The following is a 20,615-nucleotide window of genomic DNA, read 5'->3' on the forward strand; positions in this document are numbered from 1 at the left end:
TGTGGTCATTTCAAGCTGCCCTGCGGTCTTGTGTCGTATCGTGTCCTCCACACAACATCCGGGTCCAGTCGGTATCCAATCTTCATCATCAGGGTTCCGAATCGTCGATGCATAGCAGTCGACGAACGAGTAGCGCAAGCGCCACTAAGCGATCCTAAACCTGTCCGAAAAGAATAGAACGTCACTAGGACGTCCAAAGTGCCATCCATGCAACGCAGGTAAACGTAACAATGCGTATGGGAGTTCATGACGAGTGCAGAATAAAAAATGTGCTATAAGTGTCCGTTATGTGTGCGTTAAACCTGTAGTCCGGCGACAGGCATTCCAGTGTCGTGTGTGATCATGCGAATAAACAATGCTGATAATGTAAACCGACGGTGCTTTTTTGCGGATATTTTCGAGCGAGTCCACGTCAGCACAGCAATCAGAAACCTGACTGTGACTGCTGAGATACTGCTGCAACTGCGGCGGCAGCAGCGGCGTGACGTTGCTCAGCGGTGCCGAGCATCAACGCCTCATTGACGCTAAGCGCAAGGTTAGCCTGTAGCACAGTGACGGCAATGCTAAGAAACAGCTTACGAGCGAAGTCGCTGTACTTCGGCCTCAGCCTGCTGGAGTCTCGTCTGGAGTTGCTGAGCGGTCATCTCGAGGTACTTGACGTGAGTCGTAGCGCGGTCTAGGAGCGAGACCTTGCTGGACTTCTGGTTGGAGACCGGAAGAGCATCCTTGAGTCTACGGTAACCGTCCCGAAGCTCATCACGACGCCTCTGCTCTGACTCGATGCGTTGACGACGAATCGTCTCGCGGCGCATGTCAGTGCTTGCGTTGGCAGGGATGGAGGGCTGGAAATCATCATCTTCGTCATCAGAGTCGTCATTCCGAGACTTTCTCCGCGTAGCCTTGGTAGCAGAGCGCGTGGTGGGCGCCGCAATGGGGTTGAAGCGGTGCGACCGCGGCACGGCAGCGGAGTAAGGAACGGAGTGCACGGAGGAAGGGGAATGGGTCCCGCTTCCACGGCTGCGCCGGCCAGAAGTAAGGCCGTCCGACGAAAGCTCACCAGCGCTGAGGGAGTAGACAGCGGGGGGCGAGATGCCATTGTCGGGGGGCGTGTAGGGGCGCCCTGGCGAAGCAGTCGTGTACGACGTGCTCGATGAGTAAGAGTACTCGCCAATGGAGTTGGTGAGGTTCAGCGAATTGAAATCCAAGCGGGGAGACGAGGACGAGGGTCCTGGGACTAAAAATAGAATACGGTTAATTGATGTGATCGTGGGAACAAATGAGTCATTCAATACTAACGGGACATCGTGGAGACACCATAGGGAGACTGAGGGTACTGCAAGTACGGCTCGAGGTTGGCAATCGAGTCATAAGCAAATGGGGTGTCCATGAAGTTGGGGCTCCTGGGGTGCTCGAGGAGGGTAGATTCCATGACGAAAATGGGGGCTGAGGAAGTTAAAAAAAAAGCGGTTGTCGGTGTACGGAGGGCGGGTGCTTGCACTGCAGCTAGGTAGAGATGATCGTCAAAATAAGTTGACACTTGAAATACGCTGGGGATTCTGTTATACTCCGTTAGATTGAACAAAAGGTGAACAAAGAAGAATAAGAAATTACGTCAAATGACCAAGCTTGAGCCGACTGCACAATAGAACAACAGAGCAGGTAAGTAAAGAAAAAAAAGGTCGGGAAGGAGGAACTGGCAGGTAGTCGGATGTCGAGGATTTGAAGAAGAAGGGGATGAGGAGAACTTGGTTAGTTTTTGATTCCGTCTAAATATCCTGGCGCAAATGAGGTCGAGTTACTTTTTTAGGAATGTTAATCACACGTTACCAAATTTGGAAGGTGTGGTATTCCCGCTATGCCTCGTGTTTGTGCCTTCAACCCTTCATGGCCAAAAATGAGTTCGGAATTTCTAGTCCCTGTCTTCTTCTCTCTAGAGCGGTTCCTATCTTTTCACAAACGGGGCTTTCATTGACACGCATCTCTTCCCACTCAAGCCTCCTTAGTTTAGAAATTACTGCCTCGTTGTCCGGATCCTTTCCTGAGCCAATCCTTTCACGGCCTGCCCCCACTTGCCATCAGATCATCAATTCCAAATCAGCCTCAACCCGCTCACCATTTTCCTTGTAATTTGTATCATCCATTTCCTTCCATTGCTAAATTGTCATCTCACATCTCCATTCCCTCATTTTTTGCCCGTTACCCAACCCTTTCTCCGACCACTCACCCTAGGCTAACTCGTTTGCAATGATCGTCTAACGTACCCTATTTGCATTCTTCATGTCGCTTCACCTCTTGTCCCCCCAGAAGTCCCGATCATCCCGTCTCAACCCTGACGCATTATTCCAAGAGTCTTGCTTTGCCCGCCGCGCCGCGGCTTCGGCCAACTTCTGCCCTGTTTTACCGGTGACGGTGACAGTATAATCTAGATCCGACTGACCAACTAAGCCTTGGCGCTCTTCGGTGAACCTAGTAGCCGCTCTTGTTATCGAATCTCATCTCTCCAGTCTGCTCGTCAGATTCGGCTCAATCAATTTTTTTTCCCTCAACATGAGGATCACAAACCTCACAACGTTTAGTTCATCCCCCCGCTACTCGCGCTAAACCTTATAAATTGAGATCCATATCCATGCTCCGATCGCTAGTGTCACTTTCTCGGAAACTATTGGTATAATTTAATATGTCCTGTCACAAAGCTAGGTAGTATTCACCCACCTGTGACTGATCACATGAGCCTCGGGACGTATCCTGTGCAATTATGATCACCCAGCCGATGTAAACGCACAATTGAAACACATTATTCTCTAGGGCTTAAGGCGTTTCTAAACGCGACGCAGCAATGCCGTGATCAAAACCTTCCCTGACAATAAATTTCGCGGCGGGAAAGTCAGAACTTTCATCACAACATGACACCACAAAACAATTACCTCCTTTCATGTCCATAATGAGGCGCAGTTATTATATTCGAGTTTATGTTACGCCGTGGGTCCATGTTTGGTACAAAGTCTGTGCAATGGAATACCTTGTCTACAGCCGAGGTACGTCTCAGCGCGCATCTAAAAATCTATTTGGTATAGTCCAAAGAACATGCCATGTTAAATCACAGCAGAGCCTTTCCCGCCAATCAGTGGGCTTGCATCAGATCTCACGAATTCAGTATTAACGTACGAGTGAATAAGATGCGTGACTTGAATGCGTGACTTGAAAATGGAGGGATGATCAATCAGCATCAGATGACGTGAGTGAGGGAACGTAATTAGACTTTAAGCAAAAACACGCACCAGAGGCGATGCCCGCTTCACAACACAGCTGTCAGGTCCGACCGTCTCGCACGAATCTATAGGACACGACCACAGTTGTGCACACTGACGGACCATTGCTGATAGAAGAATTTCGTTACCGCGGCATTCATATCCCACTAGATGCTGGGCCCTGCCTAAAACCTCTGCCGTATGGAATGGATAAGTGGGAAACCCTTCCAGCTAGTCACAAGATCACAGCCACAATGTAGGAAGCATATGGGTGTACATGGATATTCCGGGTGGACCAAGAGACGGCCGAATGAGTTCACAGAGAGTAAGCAGAGTTCAATATGTCCACTTGTGCCAGGAAAGAAGCGCAAAGCAGTTCACGTATTCCAGTGTATCGCTCCACAACGTCTAGACTTTCCTCGGATCGGAGGACTGTGAAGTCTTGGTTCGCCGGGGATCTACATGCAGCTTCGCCCGCGTACTACAGAGACCCCGCCGCTTATCATGAATGCAAGAAGCAAAGTTGAGGCGAAAATAGAAAAGCCGTAAGGAAAGCGCATCAGCTGCGAGGCCCCTGAAAACGAGTCGATAAGACTGTGACAGCAGCCTATCAGGAGCCTCGTTGTGGGTGAACGAAAACCATGTAGGATCGACGGTTAAAATTGTTGATTCTAGTGCACGGAGAAAAGTAAGCGATTAGTTTCATGAGTAGAACTTATCGTGCGCCGTATCAAGCCACAAGTGGTTCCGTTCCATTCTGGAAGCATAGAACAAACAAAGGGCGATATGAAGGTAGGCCCCTAGATCGGTAGTTTACTATATCGCAGATTGAGCGCAGTGTCGAGTCACAAGTAAGAGCCGCTTCAAATCAGCTCCTCGCTGTGTTCATAGCGAATCAATGAAGTGGGTGGAAGAGCAAGTGCATTGCGTTTCGTAGAACCTGTGGAGCGTAGAGCGTTCGGCTGGAACAAACTCAACCGTGACCAAGTGTGATGGTAAGCGCGTGATGCGGTTCTTGTCACGAGCGTGACAACGAATCTTGCCTTGCCCCCCGCAATGCCCCCGCGTCACTTTCAGCTCAAGAGATCGCCTTTCCGATTTCAAGCAAGGGATATTTACAAACACGAGGAGATCTTTCTTGATCACCCTAGCAGGAAAGGTGATATCCGCCCTGTGCATGGGTACGTGATGCGGGCTCAATCGTCATATGCATCACCAGCTAGCCTTGTACGCATCTCGTTAAAAGCACTTGGTCTCACGATCCAATGCCTTGCATGACGGCGTGTTTCAAAACTCTACTTACTGAACTTTGTAATGAGCGCGCGCTATAAGCTCATCCTGTCACAATATTTGGTCAAATCATTGTGAGACTTCACATCCTTCCCAAGTCACTAAATTGTCCGCTCTCCAGGTTCTTGTCATCTCTCCGAGAAGGCCATGGGGTTCGCTATGTGGATGATGGTTATTCAATTGATTTTGCCAGCAGGATCCTGATCATCTCCTTTGTCGATATGGACAACACCTCTTGACTATGTAACGTTTTACACGGATCAGGATGTCTTGCGTCACCTTTTCACGTCTATGAAAAAAAAAACCGTTCTCTCTGCGCTCAATGGAACTGCCGATAGAACTTCCTCGCTATCCAAGATTCATCTCCGCTGAACTTATCAGAACCCCATTCTGGAAGGAGCTGCCAACCTACCGATTTTGGTGGTGCTTCTCGGAATCGGCGATGTTTCTAAGATTCGGGACCGGTGGGGCTCCTCGAGTTTCGGCGTCGAGGACTGCATTTTTATCAGGTCCAGTGGGTCCAGTGTATGGGCAGAGGCTAGCCCTTGGAGAATGGTTGGTAACAATGTTACTTGCCGTCCGCAAAGTACGCAACGTCAAGTAGTCTAGCTCCCGGGTCAACTTTAAATCATCCGCGTCAATGGAGAGGAACTCCCCCTGTTTGCTAAGAATATGAACTCAGAGTGCCCAATTCTGACTATACCTTATCCGAGGACTCCAGAGTCTATTTGACAATGGTGTTAGAGCCCCGGCTTCCGGGGATCTTCTTCCTTCCTGTGCAGCCAATCGTGTGTTACTAGAGTTACGCGAAGCCAGAGCGTATTTTGCGTTTTTCCCGCCGAATTATATTGGTGTGTCGTAGACGTGGAGCTTTGACTGAGTGGGACAAATTCCGAGGGTTGTATTGGACGTGACCAAGGCGTTTCGCTACCGGTATCCCGACAACTTGTATAGGATTGTCTGGATGGTCATCGAACGATCAGGTATGAGATCGCTCGATCATACACGCTACTTGGTTTTGCCCTTGGTCAAAGGTCTGGAACGAGCCCTCGTGCAAGAATGAGGACGATAGAGTGATATAGGAAAAAGAAAAGAGCGAGGCGTTGAACAAACTACTGTACTGACTACAGATGATAAATCATATCTTCGGGGGCTGTTCCACAACTTCCTTCGGTAGGCACCTTTTTCGCTCCAGCCCTCTCCTAGAGAGGGCACCCGCGGCAGCAACAGCTTTCATCAAGAAAGCCCTGGATTAATCCGTTCACATCAACCGAAGAGACAGTTGACCATCTGGTCGAAAAGTGCTTCGGTGAGCGGGTCATATAATTTTGGTGCGCCGTTTCCGTCGGATCCCCGTCGTGAGTTCGTGCAGTATTCGTCAAGAATGAGTTCGTTCAGTCGTGGTAAGTTTCGTATCCTGCGGTCGTACCAAGCTGCACCTAGGCGTGTAATGGCGAGCAGGTGTGTAGACGCGTTACGTGTGAGTGAGTGATGGGTGTTGGATGAATATATGGTTAGATGCAGTCGTGAGAAGAGTGCAATACATGTTAGTGATAGAATGGGACGAGTGGCCCGAATACTTGGCGGTTGGGGGATTAAGCTTTGAGGAAGCGATAGCCCACTGGGGACTAGAGCATTTGCAAGGTGATGTGAGGCGAGACACGGTCCCAAACGCCTATCGATCAACGAGACGAAACACGATTGGGGTAATCAAGTGCTTCCTCGGATCAAGAGGGGCGAAAATTCGGATCGATCCTGCAACATCAAGTTGTAGGTTGAACGAGGGCGGATTGACGATAGGACTGCGCATAGCGCCGTCCACGTCCCCAGCGCCTATTCCTCGACCTGCCTCGTCCAAAGCTAGAGACCTCTCGACTTCTCCCCACCACTGAGCCGCAAAACATGAATAAGAAATACAGAGCGTGCAGTGAAACAAGATATGGAAAATGATGAAAATGGATGGAAGCAATGTCCGTTGATAATGGCGTGAGCCACAGCACCTCAGTAATCCGAGGCAGCAGGACTGCGTGAATCCTCTCGCGGGGGCTCTTGGCCTTGAACATGAGCAAGAGAATGAGTGGGCATCCCAGGCTCAGGGGGAGGCGACAATGGTCGAGCATCGACGCCATGAAGATTTCCCGGCGAAGGGGAGTTGCTAGTGCCAAGCGAGATTTTCTCGTTGACAGCACGAAGGCGTTGTACCTCCTGCTCCAGCAGCATGAGACGAGCCTGCATCTCTTGTGTCTGTTTATCCAGCAAGATGATGTGATTCGTCGCTAAACGCCACAACGTCAACCATCTGTTGTGGAAGCTTATCACTGATCGCCTTACCTCGCTCGAGTAGCGACACCTTGCTACTCTTCTGGTTAGAAACTGGTAAGACGTCCTTCAATTTGGCATAGCCATCGCGTAATTCGTCTCTTCGCCTTTGCTCAGCCTCGATGCGCTGTCTGCGTGTTGCCTCCTTTCTGGTGTGAGCCAAGTTCTCTACGTATGTAGCGCCCATGTTGTCTTCGTCGTCTGAGTCGTTTAAGGAACGAGCACGGCCACGTCGCCCAGAAGAGCTAGTGGTAGGGGAAGGGGTGGGGTTGTAGCGAAGAGATTGGCGATGAACTAAACTAGGTCCACGGGATGACGATGGGGAGCCTGTCCCGCTGCTGTTTCTCGAATGGTGGTGGTAAAGGCCGTCCGCTGATGTGTCAGATCCTGAAATGGGTGGGGACAAAGGATCGTACATGTGAGGGGAGGGCGGAGGGGGTGAGCCAGCAGGCAGATTCATTGACACATGTTGTGGCGATGAGGTATACACGGGTGGCGGATATTGATGCGTTTGATGCGTGGGCATGAGGCTAAGATTATGGAACTGCAGGCCTTGATGCAAGTCTGGCGCAGATAGATGGCCTACAAAGAATCGAACATGAGCAAATTATCAGATCAACATGTGTTTCAGGTGAGTTAATGGCCTCGAGGAGAAAAGTACCCACGAGGATGATGAGGGTTAGGATGCTGCACGACAGGAAAAGACTGCTGGTGCTGCATCGCGTGGTGGTTGTACGCGAGGCTGTAAGATGATTCTTGCTCGGCTGGATAGAATCCATAAGGACTTGCATGTCCGAGATTTTGGTTGTGATCATCGGTTATGTGCTGCTGGTGCTGGTGCTGGTGTTGATCCATTGTACTGCAGTGAAAAGTCGTGGATGGGTCGTGGTACAAAATGAAACCAAGGATATCGTGAACTAAAAGGTAAAAAAGCGAAATTTGAAGAAGAAAAGAGGAAGCTAAGAATCAAGTAACAATGGTCACCGGTCACCCCCAAAGTCTCCAGAAAGCGATCTCCTTCGCTCGCAAGACGGAACCAAACCGTTCACAATAATTCGGGCGCCTATTCCTTCAGTCATCGGTGACTCCCCTGTTTACCCTTTGTTTGTCTACCATGAGGAACAATGCAGCTCTGCACAAAAAAAATCATTCAGGCTCCCTCGTCAACCAAACATCCCTTCTCCTATGCTCCCTATTGTACCTGCAGTTTACCCAAACACCAATCGGCCCAATTCAACCCGGCGGAACCGCTATGTATTTTTACCCTTTCTCTGATGCCTCGAGGCTACCGTGTGGTTGTATAATTCTATCACTCGCATGATCTAAAATGATGAACATGCTGCACCCAACCACGATTGCACATCAGCTGAGTCCACAGCGAACTTCTACGATGTTGAACGGATTTCAGAATATTTTTTTTCATCAACCCCCTTCGGATGACTTGATTGTAATGGAACGGCTGCCGACCCTCCGATCGTTGCTATCGATGGAAAGTCGATAATGAATTGATAGACAGCAACTTCCGCCGATATTTCAGCACCCCTTCATTTCCGGTCATATGGAGTTACTCGTTCGTGGACTGGGTCACCTGCTAAACACATCAGGGTTCTGGTGGTTCTTCAGCGTCAACGGGGAGTCACTAACCCACCAGATTCTACGACTGGTTAAAATGTCAAAATACTCCAATAAATTTGGATGCAGATATTCACACACTAGAGGTCAATATGTGCAGCTTGGTTTTGACTGAAATGTGTGGTCCCGAAGCTGGTCAAGGGTTTTCTATCTCATAGTTGTTGCAGATACTTACCATGGTGTCGGGAGTAAATGATTGCAAATGGACGGCTATTCTCCCGTATCTGAAAGGCGGCCATGGGAAATCACTGTCTTGTTAGGAGTACTACACCATCATGAAGCTCAATTGCGAGTTGCCTCCACCACTCTGCGTCTGTTCCACGATGGGGATTATCAGACTTCGTAGTTGAATTGCGGGGTTCTCGAGTGTCCGTTCGTCGGGTCCAGCAACTAATAGAGTCATGGCATCTGTTGATAATGTCCAGATGCGAAAGATTTTATTTGAGAGCGAAGTAATTTTGGAATTCGATCATGATTTTCTTGTATACGCGGATCGATGTGTCCAATCGACAATAGCATGGCATACTACTAACCCAAGATTAAGATCCTACTTCAGGCGTGCTCTTCGCCTAGGGTAGCAGAGCTAAGTAAACGTACTCGCTGTTCCGGGTGTACCCCTGAGAGCACCAGCACACGCTGGTCCAGTCCACGGGAAAACGACCATATCCCTTCCAGAAGAGCAATCAGACGGTCCATGTAAGCGGCTGTTTAGGGACGAAGATGACCCTGAGGTTAGGGATGGCGATGCGGCGGAGGAAGACGAGCATTGCATAGAAGTAGCAGCAGCCTATCTGGCTTCTGTATGTACTTTCTTTGCTATGTTAGTGTGGGTGAACGCGACACAGGCACACGAATGGCTGTGGACGTGGGATTGTGCTGGGAGCCATCCTAACCATTCTCATTGGTCACAATCCAGTAGAACGGGTATGGTAAAACAACTTCTGCCTCCGAATCATCTTTTACTGGTGTGCTGGCATCACCAGTTGGGCTTCGCATTGTGACCACTGACATCATGATTGAGTAAGTTATAGCCGCATCCTGTTCTGTTCACAGCTGTGACCAAGTCAGTTTCAATTAAACAAATACTCACAAAAAATTGTTGCCGGTTGATGCTGATACACGGGCCTGGGATACCGTGCGCCTTGATCTGGCCTGTATAGACTATTGTTGGCGTGTGGTTCACGTCGAACTCGGCGAGCACAAGGGAGCACCGCTCTTGAGTTTCTTCAAGGGGGGGAAAGAAGGTATCACCAGGATGATATCGTAGATGTGATGTTTACTGTGCAGCCTCGATTATTGGTAGAGACGTCCTTGTCGGCGTCGAGCACGGCGGCAAGCACCAACTCCTAGTCAACTTCACGAAAGTCAAGAGAGGTCAGTTGTCTAATACAATACGGTCTCTAAATAGAATTTATTTCCCACAGTTGTAGAGGCAAAGTTTGAAGTGAGTGTGCCCCATCAAGCGTACCCTGCGAGTCTCTAACTGTCTTTAATTACGACCGAGGTACGACTGACACTGATCTCAAGCAAGGCGACGCTGGTGACGACAAAGGACGGTTTATTTCATGAATTTTCTCGGAATAGGCGCGCCAATGTTCGTTCACATATTTCTGAACTCCAAGTCCGCCTTGCTGACCCTGTGTATGATGGGTCCAGACTACGATTACCTAGGCCAACGTTGCTCCTTCTAACACCGCTCAGCGAGGACTATTTTACTTTCCTTCCCTTTGCTGAGCTGCTCGCAGGTCCAACCAGTTGACGCTATTCCGTGTCATGTCAAAAGTCATGTCAACAGAACGTTCTGATGTCTCTGGAAACCCATATAGTTTTCAGCCTGGTCAGTGGGCCCCACCTCGTGCACCTTTACCCCCGCATCGTCTTGCGAAGATAGCTAATGCCCTGGGAGTCTCTATGCCTTCTCCTGCAGGGCCTAATTTCTCTTCTCCATGCTTGTCTTCGTCCTTTGCTAGTGCATCTCCTACCACAAGTAATGCTGATCTTCCCTGGCGTGTTGCGACATCGTCTCCTGCATCTGCGTATCATGTTGGGTCTTTTGCGTCTTCATCTCAGTCCAAGTTCCTGCTCCATGTCATTCCACCTCTTCACCTCCTTCACGACTTCGATGCATCTGACCCATTGGAGCCTGCGCCTCCTCCTACTGCATCGGGATATCACGCACAGTTCCGGCGCGGTACTCTTGTCTCTTTACAGCCCTCGCTTCATGCGCAACTTAATGCAATTGCTAAAGAATATGCTTTACCTAGCACAATTGGTCTCATCCTTTACCTGATTACAACTTCCCCGCAAAGCCGCCAGAACAGTCCAATGCCATTTGTGACCCCTACGTCAGGAAATGACGATGCGGAGGAACCAGGTCCGCGCATCTCCGAAGAAATCTGGAAACATATTTGGGCTCGAGTTCTGAAAGCTGAGCGCGAAGAATCTCTCGCGCTCTCGCGGGGACCAGCCTCTAGTCCTTTCGGTCTGGGTCTAGGCTTAGATTCTTCTGGCCAGTCCAACTTGCGCCCTTTGATTACCCCCATGCGGACGGAAACGCCGCAACCGCAACCTCTCACATACCCAATTACTCCTTCGTCTACCACTTCTTCAGTATCCGATCTTCGGTCTCACTCTAAATCTGCCCCTCTATCATCCTCATCACTGACGCACTCGGAACCAGATACCCCCGATACCTCCCGTTCATCTGATCACGAAATACCCGGGATTGACCTGCCAGGTCTTAATTCATCCTCAATAATACCTATACTAGCGAAAGTGGAGTTCGATATTGACCGACGGAAAGCTGCGTGGTATGAGCCATGGTTGCGTGGTCGTCGAATGACCCATGCTAAACGCGCCGAGAGTCGTCAAAGTAATCGAGCACGTTCCCGATCACGTGCGGAAGGAGAGGGAGATGGGAAGCGTATGCCATTCGACTTAAAACTAGTGGAGAGGATGCAGAATGCGAGCTCTGTGCTCAGCTTTACTACGTCACAGTCTTCAAGGGAGGGAGGTAGCACTAGCGGGTATGCTCCTCTGTCAGATGTTACGGATGAAGCAGTTGAAGAGGACACAACGACACACGTGACTGATGTCTGTCATCATGATCCTCCGGTGGACGTCTTCGACACTGGCGGGTATGCTTCTCTGTCACATGCCACGGACGAAGTAGTTGAAGAGGACACCTCAACACACGTACCTGATATCTATCATCATGATCCCCTGGTGGACGTCTTCGGCACTGATGCAGACACCTGGGCTGACATGCGCGCTGAATCGCAGGGCAATCAACCCGACGCCGATCCAAATATAGTCGATCTTGCGTTGGATGCATCATCGATGACTGTCATGCCTGAACAGGAATCGGGAGATGAGGTGGATGATGCGGAAGAGATTAGGGACATTATGCGGAGGATGTCAAGCAGGATGTCAAAGCCCATGTTGACCTTGTCGATACCATCTTCACCAAACTCGCAGCAGATGTCGTCGCCTCCTATATCAAGCGGTAAGAAGTCGGCCCCCCCCTCCTTTAGTCCTTGCACCCAAGGAAGCAAGCAATGACCTCGTTCTGCATGTGGGACCGAGCCCGATGTTATCATCCTCCAGTGGAGGCGACAGCACGAGTCTGCCTTATGCGAATTCGATAGGGACACCGATCATGGGTGAGATAGGTGACGATGATGGACTCTCCTTGGACATGGAGCAAGAATATATGCGATCACGGAGTCCTACTGAAGAAAAGCGCGGCGGTGCGGTTTTCGAGGACCTCAATCTTGGTTTAGATCTGGGAGATGAAGACGAAGAGGTGCGTTTCCGCTGTCAGTTCTACGCATTGCCACTGAATTATGTTTGTAGTACGACGAGAATGACCCGAATGATCAACGCAGAAGCCAATATCTCATGAGAGCCAAACTCGACGAGATTGAACGGGTATGCTAGCAATATGTGCTCAATCCGTGATTCTGACATCTAGAAAACTAGACTTTGGCACAGTTTTCTCCAAGACACATCAAAACCGATGACTTAGATGAAGATATCACGATCACTCATGCCCGAACAAAGTCACTCCTCACACTTCATGCAGGAGTAACTTCGAAATTATCAACTGATCATTCACGTGACATTCCGGCGACAGGGTGAGTTCAATCACAGCTGTCAAAAGGTTTTTCGGCTGAAGAAAGCTCCAGAAATTCTATCGATCGTGCCGATGCAAGCGAGAAATCGTGGCCTGCCGTCTCCTACTCATCTATCGCTAATAAGTCATCGCAATCACCAAGCTTCCAATCACATCGGCCTACAAATCTTCCTCCATCACCACCTCGGCTCGCTGTCAACGGTGTGTCGACAGGTGCCCCAAAATCGTTCGCTCCACCCTCGCGGTCTGCTTCACCCAACTCTCTCTCCACAGAGACCAAGATCCGCAAACGAGATTTGGAGCCCTCCATGTACCCACCACCCTTGCCCCGATCATTTGGAAGGCAATCGGAAACTGCGTCAGACTCTCCCATACCGTTGTCTCCTGATCCTTTTGGACGGTATCCCTCTTATCTCGAGTCAGACTCACACTCCACCCCGACGTATTGGGATCCTGCAACCGGGAAATTCACCAATACTCCTGTTGAATCCAGACCGTCTTTGTCATCTGTAGATGAGGGTTCTGTTGCTTCTACAACACCCTCCAGTCGATTCTCTGCTGACTCAGCGAGTTTTTCGGATGCTGCGGCGAACACTGCAAAAACTTCTACTCCCCTCGTCAGCGTCAAGACCTTCAAGAAACTTTGGCGTAGAAGCAAGTCTACGTCGGTCTCGGCCCAACAACCTCCTACGCCAAGTGCTGGACGAGCTTCGTTCCAGGGATCTGCACCGCCTGCTCCATCGTCGCATGATCAACCCGGGCCGCCCCCACCGCCGCAAAGAGGATTGCCAACTGTGCCTCCGATGACTATGCCACGAACACCATCCCCACGTCCAACGACTCCGACAAATCCTTCGGCAGAGAAGACAAGCGTCCGTAAATCGATTCTCAAGACCTGGAAATCAGTATCGGGTTCCACAGCCTCTTCTAGTGCTCCTTCAGAACCAAGACGGGATACTGAAAGACCCGTGTCTAACGAGACTATAAAACCTCGAAGACCGAGTGTCTTGGATGCTGGGATACCCCCAACGCCGAAACTTGCTGAACAGTATCTTCCTTCAAATCATGCCCGAACGGGCAGTGGCATTTTTGAACGAAGAAAGTCTGTTGGACGGTCTAGAATGGGACCTTCGTCGAATCTGTCGACGTCATCTCAAGACGCTGCCCTCCCATCTAGGACGCACTCGCATACACCGTCGCAGCAAACATCTCCTCTACCTCCAGGGTCTATATCTCCTGCTCGCTCCCTGCAGTCCACCGCTTCTCGCCATTCCCATGTAGATGGCAGTTTTGAAACCGCACAGTATGAACTAGTATCCACCTCGCCCAGAGTATACCCGAGCTTGTCTTATCCCTATCAGACACTTGACCAAGATTAGCCTTCTTTTTTGGCAGGTAGGGGTTACTTTTTGTCGCACTGTTGCGGTCGTTGCTTCACTCTTTTTGCTTTTGCCTTCGCTTTCGCACCAACGTCACAACTTTACATTACATATTGTGGCTTTGCTTCATTATCATATTATTGCTTTCATTGCATATTTGAATTTGATTCACTTGGGGCGAAATTATGAACTCGACAGTCTGATATAGATACAAGCTAAGCATAGAGGAGGTGAGACTCGTGAGAGTCGCACATTTACATGATCACGAATATCATGCAGGTAACCATGATGGGTTTCTAGCAGCTGAAAATTTCACAGATGGGACCAACAGTCACCCAGTCTGAGGATGTTTTCTACGAAGATGCCCCGCTGACCCTGCATTGACTTGATACTTGCCTGTCTCTTTCTTCGTAGACCTCCAAAGCTCGGGAACACATGCATCTCTGCAAAACGTTCAGGGGAGCCTGAAATAGCTTGCCTGCGTGATCACATCTTTCTGTAGTAAAACGTTCCTGGAGCAACCGATAAATCGGTCAACATCAGCAACAATATCTGAAGAGATGCACGTTGGTGAGATACACCGTTTCAAGGCTCCCGTCTCAGCTCCAACAGGATCAATTATCACTGTTGCAGAACTTGCTCGGAATAGACCGCATCGATGTTCGGCCGTGCATTGTTTTGATGGTTCTCTCTCTCATTGATGAGAGCAGGGTTACCATGCTTACTGTCATTCGATGTTTCACGCTTGGGGCGGCCTAAGTGTCCCTTGCAATTGTATGTGGTTCTTGGCAAAATTCGGTGTTGGACTATAATTTCAGGTTAGTCACGCGACGGTATCGAAAGTCTCAGCCACAACACAAGTATGAACGAGATTGACAATCATGTAATCGAGAATCGCTCTTAATTCTTTGGAGCAAGTTTGGGGCCACGCAAGTGCCGCAAGCGGAGGCATCTCTGCGTTTGGCAATTTCCTTCGCAAGTCCAGTCAGTATACCCTTCTGGCTGCACAATAGCGAAACTCACAATTGAAAATAACCGATGCGTATGTCTGACACATCGTTCATGATGGTGGCCCATTGCCTCTTGGAAGCTAAAATTGATGGTACTTCCTGACTTCTTAGGACACATAGGGAGTAGGTTTGGAAGCTGATGGACTCCCGAGGGTATTTTAGGACGTGTTCAGGGAATGACTCAAGTCAGCTTAGACAATCATCTAGGCTATACCAAGCTTCTGGTAATAGATATCCTATTATCAGGTCCTCCGATTTGGGTAGTTGGTTAGGCGAACAGACCACCGAAGCGAGGGTACAGAGTAGCTGAGTTGAATCAAGCCGAGATACTGTCCGTCCGTCAAGACTCGACGTTGGCACTGTCACCATCCAATGGCACAGAGTTGCACGGCCACGGTTATGTTCTGCGATTTTGTGACGAATCAACGCAATACGGGAATAGATTATGACACTCGCCGGCCGGCCCTCTTGAACGAATGATATGACAATCGTTATCAATTGGCCGTGAGCAAAGGAATACTTGAAACACGAAGCTGGAAGCGGTTTAGGTCATCCATAACACCGGGTGGGATTGAAACTAGATGTAGAAATTACAGGTATGTTCCACACTCCATCACTAAGGATCAAAAATTATGTTCTGTCGAGTCCTTCCCAATAGCAGACGTGCTTGACGATCCCGCAGATACAGTCTGGATTATCGAATCAAGGTAGTTGGCACCGCTCCTGTTCCATAAAGGTTGACAACACATCGAGAGCAGAATTGGAAAAATGACACAAACCACTTTTGATGCGTGAGGACATCGCAGCCGATTTCCTTCTCCTTGCGTTGCACGAGTTCTACGTAAGCAAGCATACCGTCATCCTTGAACCGAGCAGCGAGCTCGGCTGGGTGCACATTCATTAAATGGCAGTTTGTTAGCATTCAGGAAGAAACGCACCAGTAGCAGCGGCATTGCTATGAAGCCCAGCAAGGGAGATCAGTTGCAAGACAAATCTGGGTTCATCAATCAGGCAGTCGCATTCGGACTGAAATGATATATATCGTACCCTTCCTTTCCGAGTTCCCATATGAAGTTCTTCAGATCTGAATCTGCTCAAGCCGTTTGTGCTCTCAGCCAAACAATGCTACTATTTGGGAGTGACGTACCGCTGAACCCTGCTTTCCCCCAGTTGAAGCTGGGGCTCAAATTGTATACAAACCATTTGCCAGGGTATTTCTCCCGGATCTTTCTCGCAAAGGTTCTTGCCTCTTCTAAGTCTGGCTTACCGGTCTCCAACCACAACAGGTCCGCATATGGTGCATATATAAGGGCGCGGTCAATAGCTGCCTGAAGGCCACCAGTAGTTCGATAGAAGCCTTCGGGTGTGCGGGGGACTGCAAAAAATGAGTGAAGACTTCACGACATTGGTAGCTGTACTCACGGTCCCAGTTCCATTGGATATCTCGGCCAACAGCCTCCCGAGCAATCTGACGCGCTTCGAAGTTTGATTTACCGACAACCGCCTTCTTGTACTGCTCAAACACGCCGCGTGGGTTCGAACTATTGCTAGACAATAACACTCGTTCGACGGCTGTGCTGCATGCTCAATGTGGTAGAACAGAAGACACTGAGGAATACGTACCTTGATCGAAAGTGATCAACTCGTTCAGCGAGTCCCATTCATTCTCAATTCTGGCTGCATCTGCGCTGCTTGTGGCTCGCGCTAGAGCTTCACTGAGGGGCTTTCCTTGCGTTGTAGTACCGAGGATATATCTAATGTGACGTATTTCAGACCGATACCAAGTTCTAAATTTAGGACTCACGGGTGATCAACAGGATCAACGCTGGTAGAAAGGAGTTTGCCACTTTCAGCATCAGTGCGGCCAATGAGTAACATCGGTGATAGAAGCATGTCAAGTTGGAAACGGGCCGCGACAAGCCGTGATACATGTGTGCTTGGGGGTACAATAACCTTCCCTGCAAGGTGTCCGCATTTCTTGCCGCCGTGAAGTTGGTCCTCGAAATGTATGGCTGAGGCACCTGACTCAGCAAAGAGTTTTGTGAGTTTCATGACAGCAGAGGTTCCTCCATGGCTAAGACGTTGTGAGTTACATATGAAGACCAAGTAAGGTGCGGTCTTTACCCAGTATCACCGTCCGCAATAATTGGTCGTAAATAGTCGATGTACGAAACTTCTGCACGCTTTTCTAGCAATGCGGACATACGTTCATCATAATGCTTCCGGTCATGAAGTTGCTGCGCGCGGAAGAGACGGTGAACTTGGTTTGGGACGGTTGTATAAGGGTAATCTCTGACACAATGTAGATGAGAAGAGCGAGAACATGATGCGTATGATTCGGCACGTCATTACCCGAAATCAGGACCAACTTCATTGTTGCCCGTAGTTAAAAGTGAGCTTGCGGCCCAACCAGAGACGTACACGACTTGTTGATGCCTTGCCATTTGGGTCATTTGAACAGGGTCAATGGCACCCATGGTAGGCACAGGTTGACCTTTGGCAGCTGCCTCGGTGAATAAGGCGAAGAGCTTGTTAGCAAGGAGTGTTGATGGAAGGGGAAGTACAGGGGCGGAGCCCTGCTTTAGTGCTACATCATGAGCGGTATAGGGACGGGTGATAGAAGCGAAGCGGGGCGAGGAAAAGAAAGCGGAGACGTCCTGAACGCGAGCATCGAAGGTAGCGCTTTGCTCAGCTAATGATGGCGGGTGAAGTGGCAGGGTAGGAACCGAGGACATCGGACGAGCCCCAAACCTAAGCGCCCTGCCTGTCGATTGACGAAGGAGAATCATTGTCAAGGTTGGGTGTCGCGAGATGATGAGAACACCTGGTAAGCGCCGGCCGTTGTGTACGGGATGGAAGGATAGCCGAAACCTAGATTGAGGTTAGGGTTACGAATGGGGATCTGTCGGCTAGGGTTATTCTCAGATACCTCTTCTTCAAGGAACTTCTTCTATCACTTTGCTAGACAACCGACCCACTCCAACAGAAGCTGGTTTTCTCCTGGCTATGACTCGTCATGCAATCTAGAAAAGTCGGTCGAAAAGCGCTCCAAAAGTGCTTTTAGGGTATTTGCGAGTCATCCAAGTTGGCCGTCGTCAGGCCTCCGCCAGCCCCCATAGCTCAAGATGATAGAGAGAGATTGATAGAGAAGCAATGATTTGACCTATAGCTACTAGTTGCTGATCAGTGTCTTCGCCCGAAGTATGATGTCGAAAGTGGTTCCTCCTTGCTCTCCCTCTGACTGGCACATTGTGCGACTAGGCAAAACACCGCCCCGGGTGGGAACTTTGTCTTGTGACGCATGGGCGAGGCTTCTGCGATGTCCATCTAGAAGAAGGAGATATGATGCTTTCGTTGGTTATTTGTTTTCCATCGATTCAAATACTTCACCTCATGTCCCTTCCTCGAGGCTTTATATCCGCATACTGAACGCCGCATTTCAACTCCCCAAGCATACCCTGGATTTATAAATCCTATTCATCCACTCCCACATCTCTCATGGAGTCCCGCTTGCGAGTCAACCGACTCACACTCATACATGCTGTCCTTGCATACATATCTCCTGAATTCACCGCGCTGTCCCATCTCCCACTCCCACTCCCCACCGAAATCCGCTTTCGTATTCTCACTCATCTCCATCTCACACTTTCGGCCTCCTTACTCGAATCACTCAACCACAGCTTACAGAATGCCCTCGATGACCTCTGTCATAGTTGCAGAGCCTATAATTGTCACGTCTACGGTCAAAACGTGTCGGACTGGCCTGAAATAAGGGCCACTGGAGGTTGCTGGTGTGCCCAAATCGGTGGGCACCCACGGCCAGAGATCGCGAGCGATCGGTGGAATTCCGATGAATGCATCGATGCCAAAATACGCTCCCCAATGGCTGATTCTGATCCGCCGCCCTACTTCAGTTTTCACTTGCGTCACGTTGCCGTAACCTATCTGTCAACTACCTCACCCTCACCTTATACGCGTGAAATAGAGGCGATGACAACGTCGCATGCTGGTGCGAAGGAGATTGATGCTTTAGTCTTGAAGGTCCTGCGACACTTTCATTGCCGCGTCTCTCCTTCGAAACCGAGGGCATGGAAGCTGGAAGACGAGCTTTGCATTATTCCCATCTCCGACGGCCCCTCTGATGATGAGACATTATGCACGCTTCAGCTCGCCCTGGAGCTTGATAGGCACCACGACTTTGTATCACATTCAAAGCTGCATCCTCGGAATATAAAGTTCACACCCCCCTTAATATCCCATTCCCCTGGTGAGGGCTTTCCTTCGTTCCTGTTTGTTATGATGGCTGATTGATGCTTAGATTCGAAATACTTAGATTCGAACCCTGGGTCTAGAAACTTCTCGCTCATATGCGGTGTCGCCCTGGCCTGCATGCTTTTCGGCATCAGGTATAGCAGTCTGGCTGCCTGGTCGTAATTGACCTTCACACACTCGCATATTCCATTTCCGTGCATACTTCCACACTCGGCCCCTCCAGGAACAATCAATGCCCTCGCTGCATTTCACAAAATTCTTGCAACTCTCAGAAGACGGATCTCCTCCGTCTTTACCGCGATCGCCTCAATGCCCTACATTCATTATAGATTAGTACCTTACAATCAGCATGATCATTCACTCTCTGTACGCATTTTTGGCAGCACATATGAACCTTAGACAACTTTTCAATCATGCACTCACCTGTACTTTCGATAGATAATAAATGGGGTGGGGGCGTTTTCAAATGCCCTGTTGTTGAGAAAATGAAAAGGCCGAAAAACGTTGTCCGACTTATGATAACGCCGATTCGAATAGGTACCACTGTAATTTTTAGTGAGCAAAATGAAGGTGCGAGGTCCACCTAGACTCCAGGCAGCCGCCGGCCGCCACACAGCTGAGCATCGCATTTCCATTTCCATTTCCATTTCCATTGTCAGTGTCAGCTGTTACTCAGGTCGTCCCATTTATCGCCCAGTCGACGGTCTCCCTATCGCCAGAAAATAGAGTCTAGACGAGAATTCAGATAAAATTTCTCGCTGACTAGGGGGAAATCAAGATTTCTTAAGGCAGACCAACAGGAGCGTGCAATGAGAGATTAGATCGATGAATCGATGACATGCTTGCATTTTGTCTTGCACAGACACTCAAGTAATTAGAGTATCTCAAGAAGTACTCTCAAAGATACATCGTTTTCTTAAATTTGGGTGCATCTACCAGGGCCTCTCATGCACGTGTATGACTTGAACTAGCACTGATTTTACTTCCATGTCACCTTGGTAGTTGGTGGTTACGGTCCTTGGAATCAATAGAAATAAAACCAAAAAGTTGGACGCTCAGGGGATTGAACCCTGGACCTTATACAATTCGGATGCTAATGCAAAGCATACGCGCTACCACTGCGCTAAGCGCCCCTGTTTGTCCTTGCTTAGTGTCACACTATGTCCACCCTCCCATTTATACCATTCACGTGGACTTGTACACTTCAAGTTGAAGCTTGACATGTACTGAGTACTGAAGTATCTATAGATGTTTACTTCATCCGTCGGCACCATTGCCTGGGCGTTGAACTGGCCCGGCGGCCAGTACTGCTCGAGAGAGAGGACGAGGA

General features: G+C 49.4%; 5 protein-coding genes and 1 non-coding gene across 6 annotated transcripts; 2 read left to right on the forward strand and 4 right to left on the reverse strand.

Moving 5' to 3' along the window:
* Positions 1-424: 424 nt before the first annotated feature.
* On the reverse strand, positions 425-1,429 carry DEU56DRAFT_906844 (uncharacterized protein; the record flags this gene model as incomplete). Its single annotated transcript, XM_041356849.1, has 3 exons — positions 425-524; positions 580-1,234; positions 1,297-1,429. 3 exons carry the CDS (start codon positions 1,427-1,429, stop codon positions 425-427), a joined length of 888 nt encoding a protein of 295 aa, XP_041214898.1.
* A 5,055-nt stretch (positions 1,430-6,484) lies between these two features.
* DEU56DRAFT_318327 (uncharacterized protein) lies at positions 6,485-7,518 on the reverse strand. Its single transcript, XM_041345634.1, has 2 exons — positions 6,870-7,518; positions 6,485-6,814 (listed from the first exon to the last, which is right to left on the reverse strand). The coding sequence occupies exons 1-2, from the start codon at positions 7,381-7,383 to the stop codon at positions 6,540-6,542; spliced, it is 789 nt and encodes a 262-aa protein (XP_041214899.1). The 5' UTR covers positions 7,384-7,518; the 3' UTR covers positions 6,485-6,539.
* A 2,756-nt stretch (positions 7,519-10,274) lies between these two features.
* DEU56DRAFT_906846 (uncharacterized protein) lies at positions 10,275-14,003 on the forward strand (the record flags this gene model as incomplete). The annotated part of the gene is made up of 5 exons (XM_041356850.1): positions 10,275-11,994; positions 12,023-12,294; positions 12,345-12,419; positions 12,471-12,625; positions 12,677-14,003. The coding sequence occupies 5 exons, from the start codon at positions 10,275-10,277 to the stop codon at positions 14,001-14,003; spliced, it is 3,549 nt and encodes a 1,182-aa protein (XP_041214900.1).
* Positions 14,004-15,636: 1,633 nt separating this feature from the next.
* Positions 15,637-17,748, reverse strand: DEU56DRAFT_868079 (isocitrate lyase and phosphorylmutase; the record flags this gene model as incomplete). Its single annotated transcript, XM_041355460.1, has 10 exons — positions 15,637-15,736; positions 15,793-15,898; positions 15,952-16,007; positions 16,061-16,103; positions 16,161-16,388; positions 16,436-16,585; positions 16,637-16,767; positions 16,818-17,087; positions 17,138-17,305; positions 17,366-17,748. The coding sequence occupies 10 exons, from the start codon at positions 17,746-17,748 to the stop codon at positions 15,637-15,639; spliced, it is 1,635 nt and encodes a 544-aa protein (XP_041214901.1).
* Positions 17,749-18,511: 763 nt separating this feature from the next.
* DEU56DRAFT_976236 (uncharacterized protein) lies at positions 18,512-19,324 on the forward strand (the record flags this gene model as incomplete). The annotated part of the gene is made up of 1 exon (XM_041359604.1): positions 18,512-19,324. The coding sequence occupies one exon, from the start codon at positions 18,512-18,514 to the stop codon at positions 19,322-19,324; it is 813 nt and encodes a 270-aa protein (XP_041214902.1).
* Positions 19,325-20,333: 1,009 nt separating this feature from the next.
* On the reverse strand, positions 20,334-20,418 carry DEU56DRAFT_t21. The gene has a single exon. It is a non-coding gene; the product is annotated as a tRNA-Ala (tRNA).
* Between the last annotated feature and the right edge of the window lie 197 nt (positions 20,419-20,615).

Source organism: Suillus clintonianus (assembly GCF_016758775.1).
Source record: "Suillus clintonianus strain FC179 chromosome Unknown DEU56scaffold_3, whole genome shotgun sequence".
In the NCBI taxonomy this organism is placed as follows: Eukaryota; Fungi; Basidiomycota; class Agaricomycetes; order Boletales; family Suillaceae; genus Suillus; species Suillus clintonianus.